At 32.1% G+C, this 15,642-nt stretch overlaps 1 protein-coding gene across 1 annotated transcript in view; it reads right to left on the bottom strand.

Annotated features, from left to right (window-relative positions):
• Positions 1-15,642, bottom strand: part of LOC129921148 (uncharacterized) — a 41,222-nt gene that overhangs the window by 1,820 nt on the left and 23,760 nt on the right. The window contains exons 3-7 of the mRNA XM_056002841.1: positions 7,770-9,807; positions 5,120-5,612; positions 787-978; positions 551-723; positions 30-491 (exon numbers count right to left, since the gene is read on the bottom strand). Of these exons, the coding sequence (XP_055858816.1) occupies positions 30-491; positions 551-723; positions 787-978; positions 5,120-5,612; positions 7,770-9,807 (3,358 nt within the window). The remainder of the gene's footprint in view (positions 1-29; positions 492-550; positions 724-786; positions 979-5,119; positions 5,613-7,769; positions 9,808-15,642) is intronic.

Here is a 15,642-nt window from a genome sequence, read left to right as displayed (position 1 = left end):
ACATCAGTAAAAAAACCCAATAATTTTACCTTAAATGGAATCGTCGTTCGGCACTTCTAAGCGGCTTTGGTAGTACGTTTGCCCTTTGATTATAAGGATCAATACTGCTTGGATGGTCCGATGATCTCTTCGATGTTATTTGCGAAGTAGTTTGATGGCGTTCAGCCTTGCTCCTCTCATTATACCGAGGCGTATAGTTAGGTTTTTCCCTGGGCAATGATCGATTGACTGGAGTTAATGGCTGTTTGTGGTAATGATCTTCTGTTTCTGATCCACTTTCAGATATATCATCGAGGTTTCGAGATCTAGAGTAATGTCGACGTTTGCGGGTATCAGTTTCATCAGTGCCATCTTCATCGAGATGTTGAAGAGAAGTACTGCGAAGACGATTAGATAAAGCTGATTGAGGTATCTGATTAATGCGATCGAGGTGGAAGGCACTTTGAGAGTACTTTTGCGTGCGATTAAAAGTGTTTTCAATGGGCCTCGACCTGAAATTGAAATTTATTTTGTAATTTTTTTATGAATAGTTTCTTTTTTAATAATCTACCTATGGGTAGTAGTGCCTTTCGATATTGTTGGAGGATTTGAGTCTATATCAGTGTCACCAAAGAAACGGAAATTTTTTGGTGGAATCGGCGGCGGTGCAGTTGGAGGTGTTCGTTGGGTTCTGTATTTAGAAGCCCTAGTTGATTCATTTTCAATATTTGATGGATTGTCGAGCTAGATATAAGTTGTAAACATTGTTCATATAACGTTTAACATAAATAAAAAATTGAAAGCTACCCTTTCTTTAGATTTGCTTTTCGATCTTCTTTCTATGGATTTGAACCAGGAAGATTTTCCGGGCTTTGTTTCGACTTTGTTCTGTGAAGTTAAGGTAGAATTTCTATGTACCGTTTCAGATGATGTTCGTTTAAGCAAAGGACTTGCTTTTGGAGTTGAAAGCCGGCGCCGCAAAGAGATGTCGGTTGTTATCTTAAAAAAAGGAGAGAAGTTGCAAGATAGTTAATAAGTTTTATGCTATGATAAATTATAATTTTATTAAAAGAAATCACTTATATCCTTAAACTCAAAATTATGTTGGTAGGTACTTATTCAATATTATGAACTAAGGTCAATAAAAACAAGGTGTTGTTTTTATTTTTTAATTATATGTAACAAATCTGATCAAATAAAAAGAAAAACAAATAGAGTGCACAATTCCTTTTAGACTTAGGGCCTAAAAATACTAAATACGGTACAGAACATATCCATTACATTGAATAATCATTGTATTTAGTATGCAGGGTGACTTGCAAAAGATTCGACAAAAAGCTGTGTGTGAGGTTGAGTCGAAAGAACAAAAATGTGGTGTAGGAGGAAGTCCATTTTCCCTTGTTTAATAATTAAAATCAACGGCAACAATTACAACACAGTTCTATAGATTTTTTAAAGACGAAAATCCAAAAAACACCTTTATTTTTGTATTTCGGTTTTAAGGAAAATTGATAAAATGATGGCTTCCTTTTGATATTTATATCTATTTTCATTCTTAATATGAAAAGTTATGACTTAACTTTTGTCATGAGCATTTAATGCAGCTACCAAGTACACATAGACGGAGAGATGGATGCAAGTTTTCGGACTCACTCGGGAAATGGAATTTTTTTTCATTAAATTGTTGGATGGGGGTGGGATAAGCAAATGCCAAATTGGCAGAAAGCAGACTGGATGGAATAAGCGTGGGTGGGCGTTCAAACTTGCATTTTTTTTTGGAAAAAAAAACATTCTCGGAAATGGGTAAAAAGTGGTGAAGGTGGTTGAAGAAGGTGTCAAAGTGACAGTTCCAAAATGGCAGAAAGCTAAGTGGATGGAAAAGGGGTGGCAGAAGGGCGCAAAGTGGTAAATTTTTTTTTTGAAATTTACTGACTCGGAAATGGCTGCCATTTTGCAAGCGTGTTCCTGATGGTATGTAGTTTCTAAATTCAAAATGGCAGAAAGCAGACTGGATGGGTTATATTTTTTTTCAATTAAAATTAAAGTAAAAAACAAAAATTAAAAAAAAGTTAAAATTTTGAGTTTAAAAATTTGGTCTTCAAAAACTTTTCACGAAAACGACATTATTTGAAAAGATAATTAAATAATAGGGTTTTGGCTTAAAAAAAAATTATAATACAAGATTGTAGATGTTGCCGTTGTTTTTAAATATTTTTTTAAAATAAAAGTTTTTTTTTGGCACTCTCCGAAGTAAAAAATTGAAAAAAATATAACCCATCCAGTCTGCTTTCTGCCATTTTGAATTTAGAAACTACATACCATCAGGAACACGCTTGCAAAATGGCAGCCATTTCCGAGTCAGTAAATTTCAAAAAAAAATTTACCACTTTGCGCCCTTCTGCCACCCCTTTTCCATCCACTTAGCTTTCTGCCATTTTGGAACTGTCACTTTGACACCTTCTTCAACCACCTTCACTTTTTACCCATTTCCGAGAAAGTTTTTTTTCCAAAAAAAAATGCAAGTTTGACCGCCCACCCACGCTTATTCCATCCAGTCTGCTTTCTGCCAATTTGGCATTTGCTTATCCCACCAACATCCAACAATTTCATGAAAAAAAATTCCATTTCCCGAGTGAGTCCGAAAACTTGCAGCCATCTCTTAGACTAACAGATATGAGATAGTAAATAAATCAGGGATAATTTTATTTCTGGTATATTTAATCATACTATAATTGAATATACCATAAATAATCCCCTCTTTTATTTCTCTCCGTGTAAAAAAACGTAACACAGCCATCATCAAATTTAAGAACTAGATTTGGCCAGATGATCGATGAGAATTCTTGGCAAACTTAAAAAATTCTGAAGAATTAGCCACCAAGTCATTTCTAAAGGTTATACAGCGGATGCACGTGTTTGGATATGAAGATGTCAGCATACATAACATATATATGAAGGTACGCAAGTAACATACCTATGTAATCTTCTATCGCAAAAATGCAACTTCATCTGGGTTATGCTATGCCTGACTTGATTTATAAGATTGCATCACAACAAACTAATCGCCCGTCTAAGACCTTTCCCAAATAAAAAAAACAAAAGTGAAGATGAGTAGTCTATAGTCTATACTTCATTGTTTGCTACATCAATGCAAGTTTTGTGTATTAAGATCATTAATTTTTCACATGAAGCTTTTTGTAATCTCCGCACATCAACACAGCTTAGCTTTAATTTTGATTCAAACTTTAATGTTTATTGTATCATTGTATAAGACTTGGAGCACTATTAAGACTTCAGATATTTAAAAGACTTGAGTGCTGTATTGTTGGGCATAAAATAATTCCTAATAACGATATGAGGTGGGTTGGTTCTAAGTGAGTGGGCTTACCTTTGAAACTATCGCAGAATTTGATTACGTCAAATTGACTGAAAGAAAACATTCTGTGGTTCTCTTTTTCTTCATAAAAGAATTAAGTCATCGTAATTATTTGACAATACATACAAAAAGAATAGGTTATAAAGCTATGTACTTATAAAGAACTCGTTACACGTACACACGTTCATGATGACATGATATTAAGCTATTTATCAATACTTTAATATTCGTCATTTAATTTATGGACGCATGTAGGAAAAGACGTAGGTTGAACGAGCTGATTTTCAATGAAACTATAAAAAAATAACCATCATAATGCAATGAATGTACCTACAATATACATAATTTACATGTATAGGACATTGTACATTTATATTTTTAAAATTTTGTTCGTAAACTTCTGGAAATATTTATAAAAAGTAAGGATTTATTTTATTTAATTTTCACTTAAAATAAAGTAGGTACCTATATGAATATATGTGGGACAACACTGGCTTTGGTTTATTATAAACCAAACGTTTTTCCTTTGATATTTAAGGTTTTAGGCCTTTAAACCTTAGGCTCACATTTTTTTGCGTAAGATGAACTGATACTGAGATTTTTATACTTGCGATATTGGTAGGCAAGTTTAGAGTTCTTAAAAAAGTCTAACTCGAGATAACAATCAAACATGTTACATGACATTACGACGATAGAGAATGAAAAAAAGTGGGTCTCGACTTACACCCAAAACCACTGAAGCGATTTGCTTCAAACTTGTTAGCTTTGCGGTTTCTCTAGAGGACAAAATTGAAATGTTTAATAGCACCAAAATTAAAAGACTGTTTTCTCAAAAATTGCTATGACGGCAAATAAAGTCATAGTTTTGAAATCAAAAAAAAATATTTTTTAAACCGTTTTAACGATACTTGCAAAAGAACCGTTTACTTGATGTCTGACTTCCTGGCGAACAAGAAAAAACGTTCTAGTAAAATTTAAAAAAAATCGATTTTGGTTTGAAAATAAGTCCATTTGAGTAACGCTCAAACTTGTTAAATAAATCAAATATTAAGTCAGAAACCTTTTTTGAGCAAATGGACTTATCATGTTTTGAAAATAAATGATTCATTTAAAGACTTTAAATAAAAAAACTTAAAAACAAATTTAATATTACAACATGTATTTTTATATTAAAACTATTTTTTGAAAAATCACTCCTTAGGTAGTAATATGTATAAAGAAAAATATTTGTTGCGATAAATAACAAAAATATATTACTATGACCATAAACAAGCTTTTAGGAATACCTATTAAATTATCTAGCATGAAGCCGGCAGTAAAGAAATTTTTCATCAAAATATAAATAAAAAAAATTAAAAATATTATTATTTGATTCTTTTTGGTCAGAATGAAAGTTCGATTCATACAGTATGATGTCACGTTTGATTTGAAATTTGAACATAAATACATAAAAAATCTATCTTTAAACAAACCAATCAAAACTAATAATTGAGCTCTCGTTATAAAACTCAACAAAAATAGTTTTATTTTTATTTATACAGAAAGGAAGAAAGAAAGAAGCTGAAAGCAAAATTAGATTTTAATTAACTTTAGAACAATTGAAGCCATTGAACTCTAGCAAACTCTTTTTACCTATTCTACGACGTTACCTATATTATAATACTTTGTTTAGTATTTGATGATAGAAAGGAATTATAAATTATATTCCAACAATTATAATAACTTCATTTATCTACATTATGTATTATTATGAAAATAAATTACTTTTGGCTCAAGCAAGTCATTTTGATGACTTGCGCGATGTTCCCGATACCTTGAACGCATCTCTTCCTCCTTTACCATGTATTTGTCCTTAGTGGTACCATTAGTAGCAGTATTAAGTTCAGGTGCACTTTTTTCCTTCACCATGACATTTGTTTCACGTTCTTTCTTCCGATTTCCACTAAAAAGCAATTTAACCTTCTCAAAACCACCGACCTTCTTATTTCGTTTGAGGGTATCTCCTTTTTGATGTGAATGACTAGATGGTGTTAATGTGGGAGGGTTTTCCTTGCCGTTTCGGCGTAGTGTGGAGGTAGAAGATTTTGGATATTTATCTAATCTGGGGTCGAAATGCGAGCCATCATCAATGCTGCGTTCGCGATAAACAAAGTCGTATCTTTTACGTTGTGGATGTTGATCTTCCGTGTGACGACGTTCTTTTTTGATAAAAAGTTCACAAGCAGTTACATCGTCTTTTAGTGTTCGCTTACGCCATCTGCAATGAACAAAATTTCTTTAACAATATGATTAAGATGTTTCTTGTTTTCGATATTTCAAATTGAATTCGATTCTTATAAATTAAAATAATAGAAAACATTTGAACACTTAGGAGGTCCAATTTATTCACTCTCCATTATATTTCAAATCGCCATTAAAAATTAAAAATCTATATCAAATCACATACAAATTTTAAAATTTCCCCGTTTTAAACGGATACTTTAAATTTAATGAAGTAAGTGAACAAATTGGACCTTTGATCGTTTAAATATTTTCCTAAAGGGTTGTCTTAGGGATAAGAGGGCACGTTTTTACCTTTGAATCATAAATATTATGGTAATTGAGGATAATAAGGGTTTAACCTCGAATTGAATGCGAATAGAAATTTTTTTGCTCAATACCTTCGTTTTGGCATTCTATAACTTACCTCAAAAGTCTAGAAAAATCTCATATCCACAAGTCGCGATTTTCAAGGTCAAACCGCGAAATGGAGAGTTTCAAAATTAGAAAATGGTATTATACAGGGTGTCTCAAAAGTCAACGTCGAAACGAAAACGGTAGATAGGGTAGGTGGTGACAATATCAGAAAAATAATTTTAAAAAATCACAGCCATGTATTTTGTGAGTTAGGGCATTCGAAAAAAATTCGAAAAAATGGTCACCCTGTGACGGTTTTTCATGTGCCGTGACTACAAATCTAAAGTTTTTCTTTTGCTACGGAACCTTGAATAACCCTGCTACCAAATGCATACAAAACTTTTAACTCAGCTGCATCAGTTTTAAAGCAAATATCACTTTTTTGTCCAACTAAGTACTCATAAATTTTACATGACTCTAATTCAATGAACCGTAGTGTAAAAAAAAATGAACTACGATGTTTCGGCAAATTACCCTAAAAGGTTCAATTCTCTTTTCAAAATGGCATAACATGGTTGAGAATATTTCACAAATAACCGAGATAACATTTTTTTTTTCTTAAGAAATCCGACTTTTTTAATTAGATAAAATTTTTTCATAATTATTTAATTTGTGTACCCTTTAAGAACCGAATTTGTATTTTTAGTTAGGTGTTGATTTTCAAAGGTAAAATAAGCTTACAGCCTTATTACGGTTGTCAAATTTCAATACGATATTTGACTATTATCAACAAAATTGATAAGTCGGTATTATGGTTTTTAACTATCAATTTTTTTGATAAAAGTTCAGATTTAAGAACTATTGTGAATGGGCCCATCGACAAATTCGGTATTTCGTTTGTCAAAAAAATTGGTACTTGTCAATTTTTCAGTCAATCACAGATTCCTTGTTGATAAAATATTTTTAAGAGTCGCGAAAGTCAGAACAATGTCTATTTTTCGGTGAAAACGAAATTGATGAAGAAAATACTTTGGAGCAAGCAAAGATTCGAAGAAAATTACGCGATGCTTCAAACCCGCTGGATTTGGCAGAAACTATGAATAATTTTTTTTTTCATTACTTTAATTAAATTTAAGTTTATTTTTTAAATTTATCAAAAACTTCAGACTTTCGAAGGAAGCCTTCCTTAATGTATTTTTAGATACATATCTCTTTACGAAAAGTTAAAACCAATAAAAAAACACCATTGCGAGCGTATTAAAATTTGCAGCTGTCTCAATATTCTTTCTGGCAAGCTGTTTTTGTCACTTACAATCTTTCTCCTACGTTGAGAAAACACTTAAAATAAATGGCATCATTTATTTTGTACTCAATATCCACATTTTTCAATATAATAAGCTAAATAAAATAAAAACGACGGCGAAACACGCGTGATGGAAAAACGAAAATGATTTAATTCATAAAATTGAAACATTAAACGTCAAAATCAAAAGTCGATTTGCACCATTCACAATAAATTTTTGATCTTTGTTCACAATGGATAAAAAATTTGTCAACTCGCGTTCATAATACCAATTTATCAATTGATTGACAAATTTTTTCAATTGTCAATAGGTACATTGATCTTTGACAACCGTAATAAGGCTGTTAGTTAATACTCTAAAAGTAATAGTAGTAGTCATTAAAATTTTTGAATAAATGGAAGTTATTTATGGAAGTAAGAGTTTACTGTTTATAGCATCGAAACATACTCAAAATAATAAACAAAGAAAGGGCAGAAATATAAGGTTATTCTTACTTTGAACTTCCACTTCCATTAAATGTTTCTTTTCGGAAGTCATTCTCAATACCCGAGTCTCCTTTATCAAAACTTCTTTGTTGGCGTTTATCTCTCTTTAAACTATGCTGCCAATTGTCTGCTTCCGAAGAATTAATTTGACTTACTGAGCTTATATTTTTCTGATTTTCTGGAGAAGGCTGGTAAACATCTGATTCCAGGCTTTTTGGTTCGTAGTCATTTGCAATGAAATTATTGTCTATTGTCTTTCCACCTGAATCATATCGCTCCCTTCTTCGGGACTCTCTTACAATAGGTTTGCCTTGGCTATCCAACTTTTCCTCCCGTTCATAGATTTCCTTATCAACACCTGTTCCATCGTCATAATATTTCGTATGCACATACCGTGAGGTATGATGCCTTTGATGTCCGTTAATTTTATTTGGAGCAATCATATCCAAATGAGATCGTTCTGGAGAATACTTATTTATAATCTCTTCTGATCTCAGTTTATGGAAGCGACTATTATCTTCTCTTTCAGGTGTCAAATACTGCTTATCGAAAGATTCTTCACGAACTCCATAAGCTTCAGGGGAAGCACGATAATGCATAGTATTTGTTTCTGGTGGAGCGAAGCTTCTTGATCTTATTCTAGATTCTAGATTCGCCCTTCGACGGCTTAAGGTATTAATCTCGTCAATGGGTGTTGGTTGTCTCATATCTGGAGGAGTTACACTTCGGTTGATCGGCACGATAGGAACTTCAGGGTAAGCTCTGTTGCTATGATCATAATTTTGGTTTTGAAAGTCTTCTTCAAAATATTTACGAGTTTCAGTCCCCAAGCCCTCGTCATCGTCACTTAAATTCCGAGAATTATATTGCTGCCAAGGAGAAGATGACTTTTGAATTCGAATCATGGTTGGTCCTATAACGGGAGAAAATGTTTCTCTTTCTGGGCTTATAAAAACACGCGATGTTGGTTCTATCCTAATTTTATGACTAGACGGATGATCAAGAACGTCCAGTGGTTTGATGGCTGCTCTATGATTATGACTGTGCCGATGTGAGCTATTCAAAGCTGTCGGCCGTTTTGAGGACTTTTCTTCTTCAACAAGTTGAGCGTAGATTATGTTTTCGTTGGGTCGAGTATATGAAAATGCTGGTCCTGATATTGTAGGGGGCGGTGAAAATCTTTCCATCGACAGTCGCTTGACCATTCCATTTACAGTCAGTCCTTTTGTGAGTGCTGGCTTTCTAGGGGGTATCTGAGAGCTGTGCATATCCTCGATAGATTTTATCTTATTGTCTTGTAATTCTTGAATCGTTTCAGCAATCGGCTTAGAAGGCACGAAATCTTTGTCTTCGGAATTTGTATATTCTATATTACCACTTAACTTTGGTTCAGTGTTATACTTTGATAAAAAATCTTTTAAATTTGTTGCATTTTTTTCATGGGCAGTAATTGCTTCAGACTTTCGGCGTTCACAGTTAAATATTTCCTCAAAATAATCCTCTTTCTGTGCGTTCTCAATTATTGGACTAAGTTGAGTGGATTTACCGTTTCCTATAACTAAATCTTCTTTCTCTGAATTTGCCTTTTTGGAAACCTTAGTGTCTTTGTACGAACCAACATCGCTTTTACTCCGAACCAAGCGACGACTACCACTTTCTTCTAAACTTGTACCGCTTTGTTGGCCTTGGTTGAGATTCGAATCACTTTTGCGACTAAATATATTAAATATTGATGGTTTCTTCGATTTTTTTGAAGATGCGTCACTTACGCTTCTAGTAACTGGCTTCTCGACTGTTTTCTTTTTACGTGTTGGAAGGGAGTGAAACTTATTAGAGGCGGATTTTTTGCTATTCAAATTTTTAATATTTTTTCCACTTTCAGCTTTGCACTTGATTTTTTCTGCCTGTGCTAGAACGTGAGCTGCTTCCTTGCGAATACCTTCTTCAGATAGATCGGCGGGTAATTCCCTTCTTAAATGCTTTGTGCTTGGTGGCTGAAGATTGGTAGTTTCGATTTTATAGTTTGATTTTTCGTTTGGACGTGTTCCTAAAATATATAAAATAAATTAGTTAGTGGATAGTCAATATGAGAACAATTAAATCTATAGTTAGTCCTAAAAATATAAATAAATATAATAAATGCGCTTCTTCTCATATTTTTTCACAGCGAAATTTAATTTCCCTAATGATAAAATGTTGATGAAAAAATGGCTATAAGTAAAATTAAATACCTACTACCAAATGTTACAAATGTCAAGTAAAACTTGAAGAAAATTATTTCATTTCCTCTTTCATACTCGAAAGCATTGGAATGATCTCACATGGAGGTCGTCAAATAAATCTTTCTTTTTATTCCGATCATTTGCCGGTGGTAGAACTTTGGCAAAATTCATATGCACTTGCCGAAAACTTGCCTTCGTAATTAAGAATAAAAAAAAAGTCTAAGAAATCGATTCACATCGATTGCCATTTATCGATTACGATTGTTCCCACCAATCACAAAAAGCAAATTGTTCAATAAAAATATTTTGTCAACTTTGCACGATAATGAACTAGGTTGCTTGCGCAGTGCGCACCAATGAACATCCAGAAGTTGTGTTTAAGTCTTCCCAGTGTACCAGAAAGCTCGTTCCTCATACAAAATCAGAAAACAAAGCTATCGGACGTCGATTTTAAATTTAACACGACTTTTCAATTTCTAGTCCAAGAACTTGATCAAAACTATAAATAAACTGCGTTATCAAAAATTAAATAACAACCAGTCTGTATGTTCTCAAGATTGGGTTTGGCAATAAGTCTAAGTCTTTTTTTATAAGGATTCTCCCATCCTAGTCCTCTGATCGAAAAAGGAAAAAATCTAATTTGCACCTGTTCAAGCTTAATTTTTCTAAATTTAGTTTAGGATTTTTATTTGAATTTTATTCCATTATCATCATTGACACTTCAAAATATTATGATGATTTTCTTGGTTTTTAGTAAAAATAATAAAAAATTTGAATTAATGAATAATGCTTAATTTACTAGGAGTTTTCAAGCTTTGAAGTTCTCTGAATTCGATTTAAAGTGTATATACTTTGATAGTAATCTTAAACACATCCAAGGTCATTTTAAACTCTATTTTCGGACTTCCTGATTATATTTTAATAAAGAAACTTTAACATATTGTATGAGTCGCATTAATTGCTCCAACTCAATCATACACCTGAAGCAAAAAAAAAGTTAACAAGCAGCTAGAAGTACATGTACAATAGTTCAATCTAGATGTGTTGTTCATACGATATACCCACTAAAAGTAGTATGACCTTGATTCCACTTCCACTTTAAGTAAGGCAATTCCACCACCTACTGTTGCTGACAGGTCATGAGACATTTACTTTTAAAATCATAAGACGGTTACGAATTCACGAATTATAAAGTTGGCTCACATTCGCAATCTGGTAAATGGCAAGACACATATTTAGTTTAGACCTGTGTGTGTCTACATGTTTCCAACATTAATGAAATGCATTCATTCCCAAGGTCGTGTCTGGCATGATATGTAATGTCTGGATTTGGCAGCAACGTGTACAGCTTTAGTTATGGGAAGGGGTCAATTGGTAAAATTAGTAAAAATCAATGAACATAGACACAACATGGTATTGATTTTGTTCATCAACGTTATCATGCAGAGCCCAGTACACGAATTATTTGTATTTTTTTACATTGATTTGTTACATGGTGCTGTAAGAAATATAATTTTTTCATCATGGTTTATAAATACATTATATTTATTTGGTACAGCTTTCTGCAGTATCGTAGAGTTTACGATAAAACTATCAGCAATGTTTTATTTTTTTATTGTAACGCTGTTACCTATTTCCTTACTTTTTGGAAACCAGAGGGATTTTTGATAAAAAGTGCTTCACGGAATTAACAATGTTTTAAAGAAGAAGAAAAAGTTTGCAGTAAATACATATCCTATACATGAAACATGAAGAATCACTAGAAGCGTTTTGCGTATTCGCTAGTTATTGGTCTTGTGACGTCTCATTAAAACGAATATAGTACAGACAAGAGCCATGAACTACTACTCTGTAAATACGGTAAATGTGAAATAATGACCGCAAACTAATTTAAATTAAAAAAAATCAAAAAGTCAAAGTAGAATACTCTAAAATTATTACTTGACGGTTTTTTATGGCTGATTTGTATGCAACCTACAAACATCCTAACAAATCAATACATTCATTAAGTTGTAAGAGGCATTTATCATCAAAATTACTTCAGAAGGCAATATTTTGCACGAAGTGATTTCAAAGAAAGGTTCAAAAATGTCTCTTATTATTGTCAGAATGTATTATTTTGCTAAATACAGTAGCATATTAGTACTTCCATCGAAGAACCGTCACTGACGCACATAATTATTTAAGAGTTGAGTTGAGTTTCTCAAATATCGCATTATTTGCTACCAAACACTCATCCCTGTGCAGTGTGCACTCGCCGCGAATTATCCCATAGTAAAATTGTCATGCCCTTTCATTTTCAAAACAATTAATCCAAGCAATAAAATTTAATTTAAGCAGTGCTGGAATGGGGATTAGAGAGGGCCATTATGAAGGTCCGAGCTAATTTTGTTAAAAATGTAAACTAGAAGAATTGAAGCTAACTAAGGTTTTTCGATAAATTGAAAAAAAAAACAAACATTTTTTAAAGGCAAAAAGTAGTAATAAAACAAACACTCAGAAAGGGGGCTCATCACCCCATCCACCCTGCAAACGCAGTTAACAGTTGGTTTTGAATTTTTTGTTTCCTTTGCCCTATGTGGACAGTGGCTAAATTAAATCATTCAATGTAATGTTATAAATTTGGTAAGTCTAGCTTTAGATAAAGAAAGGTATGTATGCATACCTCTTTTTAAATGTTTAAGCGCACGTTTTTAATTTAAAAGTGAAGTGATAGATCACGATATTTTTCCTGCGCAGGTATAGACTACTTAGGCGTGACAATGGTCCGTTGTAAAAGATATTTCAAGGCAAGCAATAAAAATATACCTGAATATATTATGTAGATAGGTAATAGGGTCCTATTTCGATGGTTTGTCTTTCTTTTCTTGTTCTACAGCTGCAAGGACACATTGTTTACATGTTTAATAAAACCATCACACAAATGATAATACCTACAAGAAAATTAAAGTGATTTTTCCAATCAGAGATTTGGGAGTTCTCTGATAAATAGAAAATTAGCTGTTGTGGCTGACGGTTTGACTGATGAGATTGCAGTTATTGGAGTAGTTGTTGTATTTACATATTATCGCTGTTGTGGACGATGATTAGTTGTTGATCACTTTCCATTTTTTTTGTGGATCAAGCTGCACGACGACGCAGGCTTCATTACGCACATTACGCAACTTTTTTTAGATCCTTTACATTTTAACTCAAGATTGACATAACCTAAATATGTATAAAGACTTTATTTATGTTTGACCTTTTAACATCGAAATTTGATAAGAAAAGCTAATAGTGAGAAAATTATGAAAACAAACATAGTTCAATATGACAGAAAACGCATTTGCACATTTTGCAAGTAAAGGCACCTTTTTATTCGAATTAAGAATTCTGCACCACCAACAAATTTCTGTAAGCATTTTTTTGATTCACTTATAATTTTGCTAATAAGAATGACTGGGGTAAAGGATTAGTTAAACATTTTTACTTGCTCAATAGGGCAAGTAATGTTTTCGTGTCGAAAAAAAAATTGAGGTTTTAATCAAAACCAACATTACGGTGATGGAGAATTCCGAAAAAGTGGGTCTCGCAATTCCATCCGTCCGTCTGTGCGTCCATCTGTTTCTTCAAATTTGGTACTGATGATTTTTATGGAATTCTGAAAGTTGGTTTTTTTTTGTTTTCTTATATCTTGCTTAGAAAGTGTACCTCGCATACAAATTTTTCAATTTAAACCAAATATCTCGAAAACTGCTCTAACGATTTTGATTAAACTTTGCAAACGTAATATTCAAAGCAATTGCAATAAAACTGCAATTTTTTCCAAAAAAAGTCAAATAAAAAAATTTTTTTTTTTCCATTTAACAAAATTTTTAATTTTTACCTAAATGTCGACTCTTTTCCCCAATATCATTTTTTTTAAATTTATTTAGAACCAGCTTTTACAATCTATAAGTAAACTAACATAAGAGTGCTTTGAACTGCAAGAGCAAGTACGTGCGACCCCAGTCGTGCATTTTATTTATTAGCCCCTCGTAGTGTTTTGATTTTTCTAAGCACGAATTTTAATTACGCCATACTTTCATACCTTCTTCTACTACACCCTCTCACTACAGCCTATCAATCAATAAATTTGGCTCAAAACTTTTTTCGCACGAATAACTGCTGCAGTAATTGTACTTTTGCCCTTACTTTTCCGTTGGGTGACAAATTTTTTATTTTCGAAACTATTATTCTTCTGCAACATTAACAAATATCTCAAATCTAAAAACAATATAAGTTTGAAAAAGAATTCTTAAAGACATTCAGAGGTAGATACATAAACAGACGCCTATCAACAATTCAATTAATAAAAATAAACAATCGTTTCACTATTCGCCCTTTTATCCTAATTTTTCTTCATTTTTTTTTTTTTTTTGAAACATATCAAAGAAGTAATAAAACAACATGTGTTAGGAAATAAATTTACATTTTTTTTTGTTTCTCTTTTTCGTACACACCATTTAATTCTCATTCAACAGAAATAGCACAAAAAATAATAATACCTACATCATAATAACTATTATCTGTTCACTTCACTCTGGTATATAAGGCATTAGAAGATTTGCAATTAAACTCCCATTAGTAGAACTAAAGTCAAGACAAAAATGATTGCTTTTAAATTTGCTTCCATCTTTGATTGTGTTGTTTTATTTTCAATGTCAAAGACAAACAGAAAAACACATAGATATGAATGTCTTAAAAATTGGTCATAAAATAGGTAATCATGTTTTTAAAAGAAATTCTTGTCGCAAAGATTTTATTTTGTTTTAAATGCACCGTCTGAATTTCAAACCTTTAGTAGGAAATTTTAATACGAAAAGATACTCTTAACACAATTAAAGTTTCACAGTAAAATTAAAAAAAACTACAACCGAACTGTTTAAGAAAAACATAACACAAGCTCCGACTTCACAGTTTGGACCGTATTGAACGTTTTCATTTCAGCTAATAACACACTCAACGTCCTACAAAAGTCACATTAGAGACATAAAGATACGAATACAAAAAATTAAATAAAAATACATACACATACAGCACACAAGGCAATCTTAAAAGCGAAGTAAATAATTTAAGAACACCTCCACTTCACGAGTATGTAAATCACATATCATATAATTATGGGTATCTATAAAAAAAACTTAAAGTTGAAGTATAAAAATGACCATTTTTCCAAATCACATAACACACAACACGCTAACAACAACTAAATATGTGAGCCTGTTAGTTCATAAGATCCAAAAGAGGTCAACACAAAAATAGGTAGGTATATAGTGGTTAAAAATCCAAATTCAACAAAAAAATTATTATAAATTTGCAAAAAGGAAAAGGAAAATAAATCGGCTATTTTTATTATGTGTTATTCTACCTGCTAATCTTTAAGAGAACCTTTTGAATTGAGTATTCTTCTTATTTCTTTCACAAAGTAGAAACTAATTTTGCGAAAATTGACAAATTATTTGTCAAATTAATTAAACCAAATTTTAAAAATATACCTACATGGCATGTCGGGTATAACATTAATACATATAAACGAAACAATTTTTAGCTGTGTTTCATCGAATATTTTCTCCTGAAATCGGCGATGTAGTTGAAGTTTAATTATTTTAATTTTTCAAATACGGAAATTTGACAAATTG

This window comes from Episyrphus balteatus, chromosome 1 (assembly GCF_945859705.1).
Source record: "Episyrphus balteatus chromosome 1, idEpiBalt1.1, whole genome shotgun sequence".
Taxonomy (NCBI): domain Eukaryota; kingdom Metazoa; phylum Arthropoda; class Insecta; order Diptera; family Syrphidae; genus Episyrphus; species Episyrphus balteatus.
Note: the sequence above shows the minus strand (reverse complement) of the source record. Positions and strands in the feature narration are given on the sequence as shown.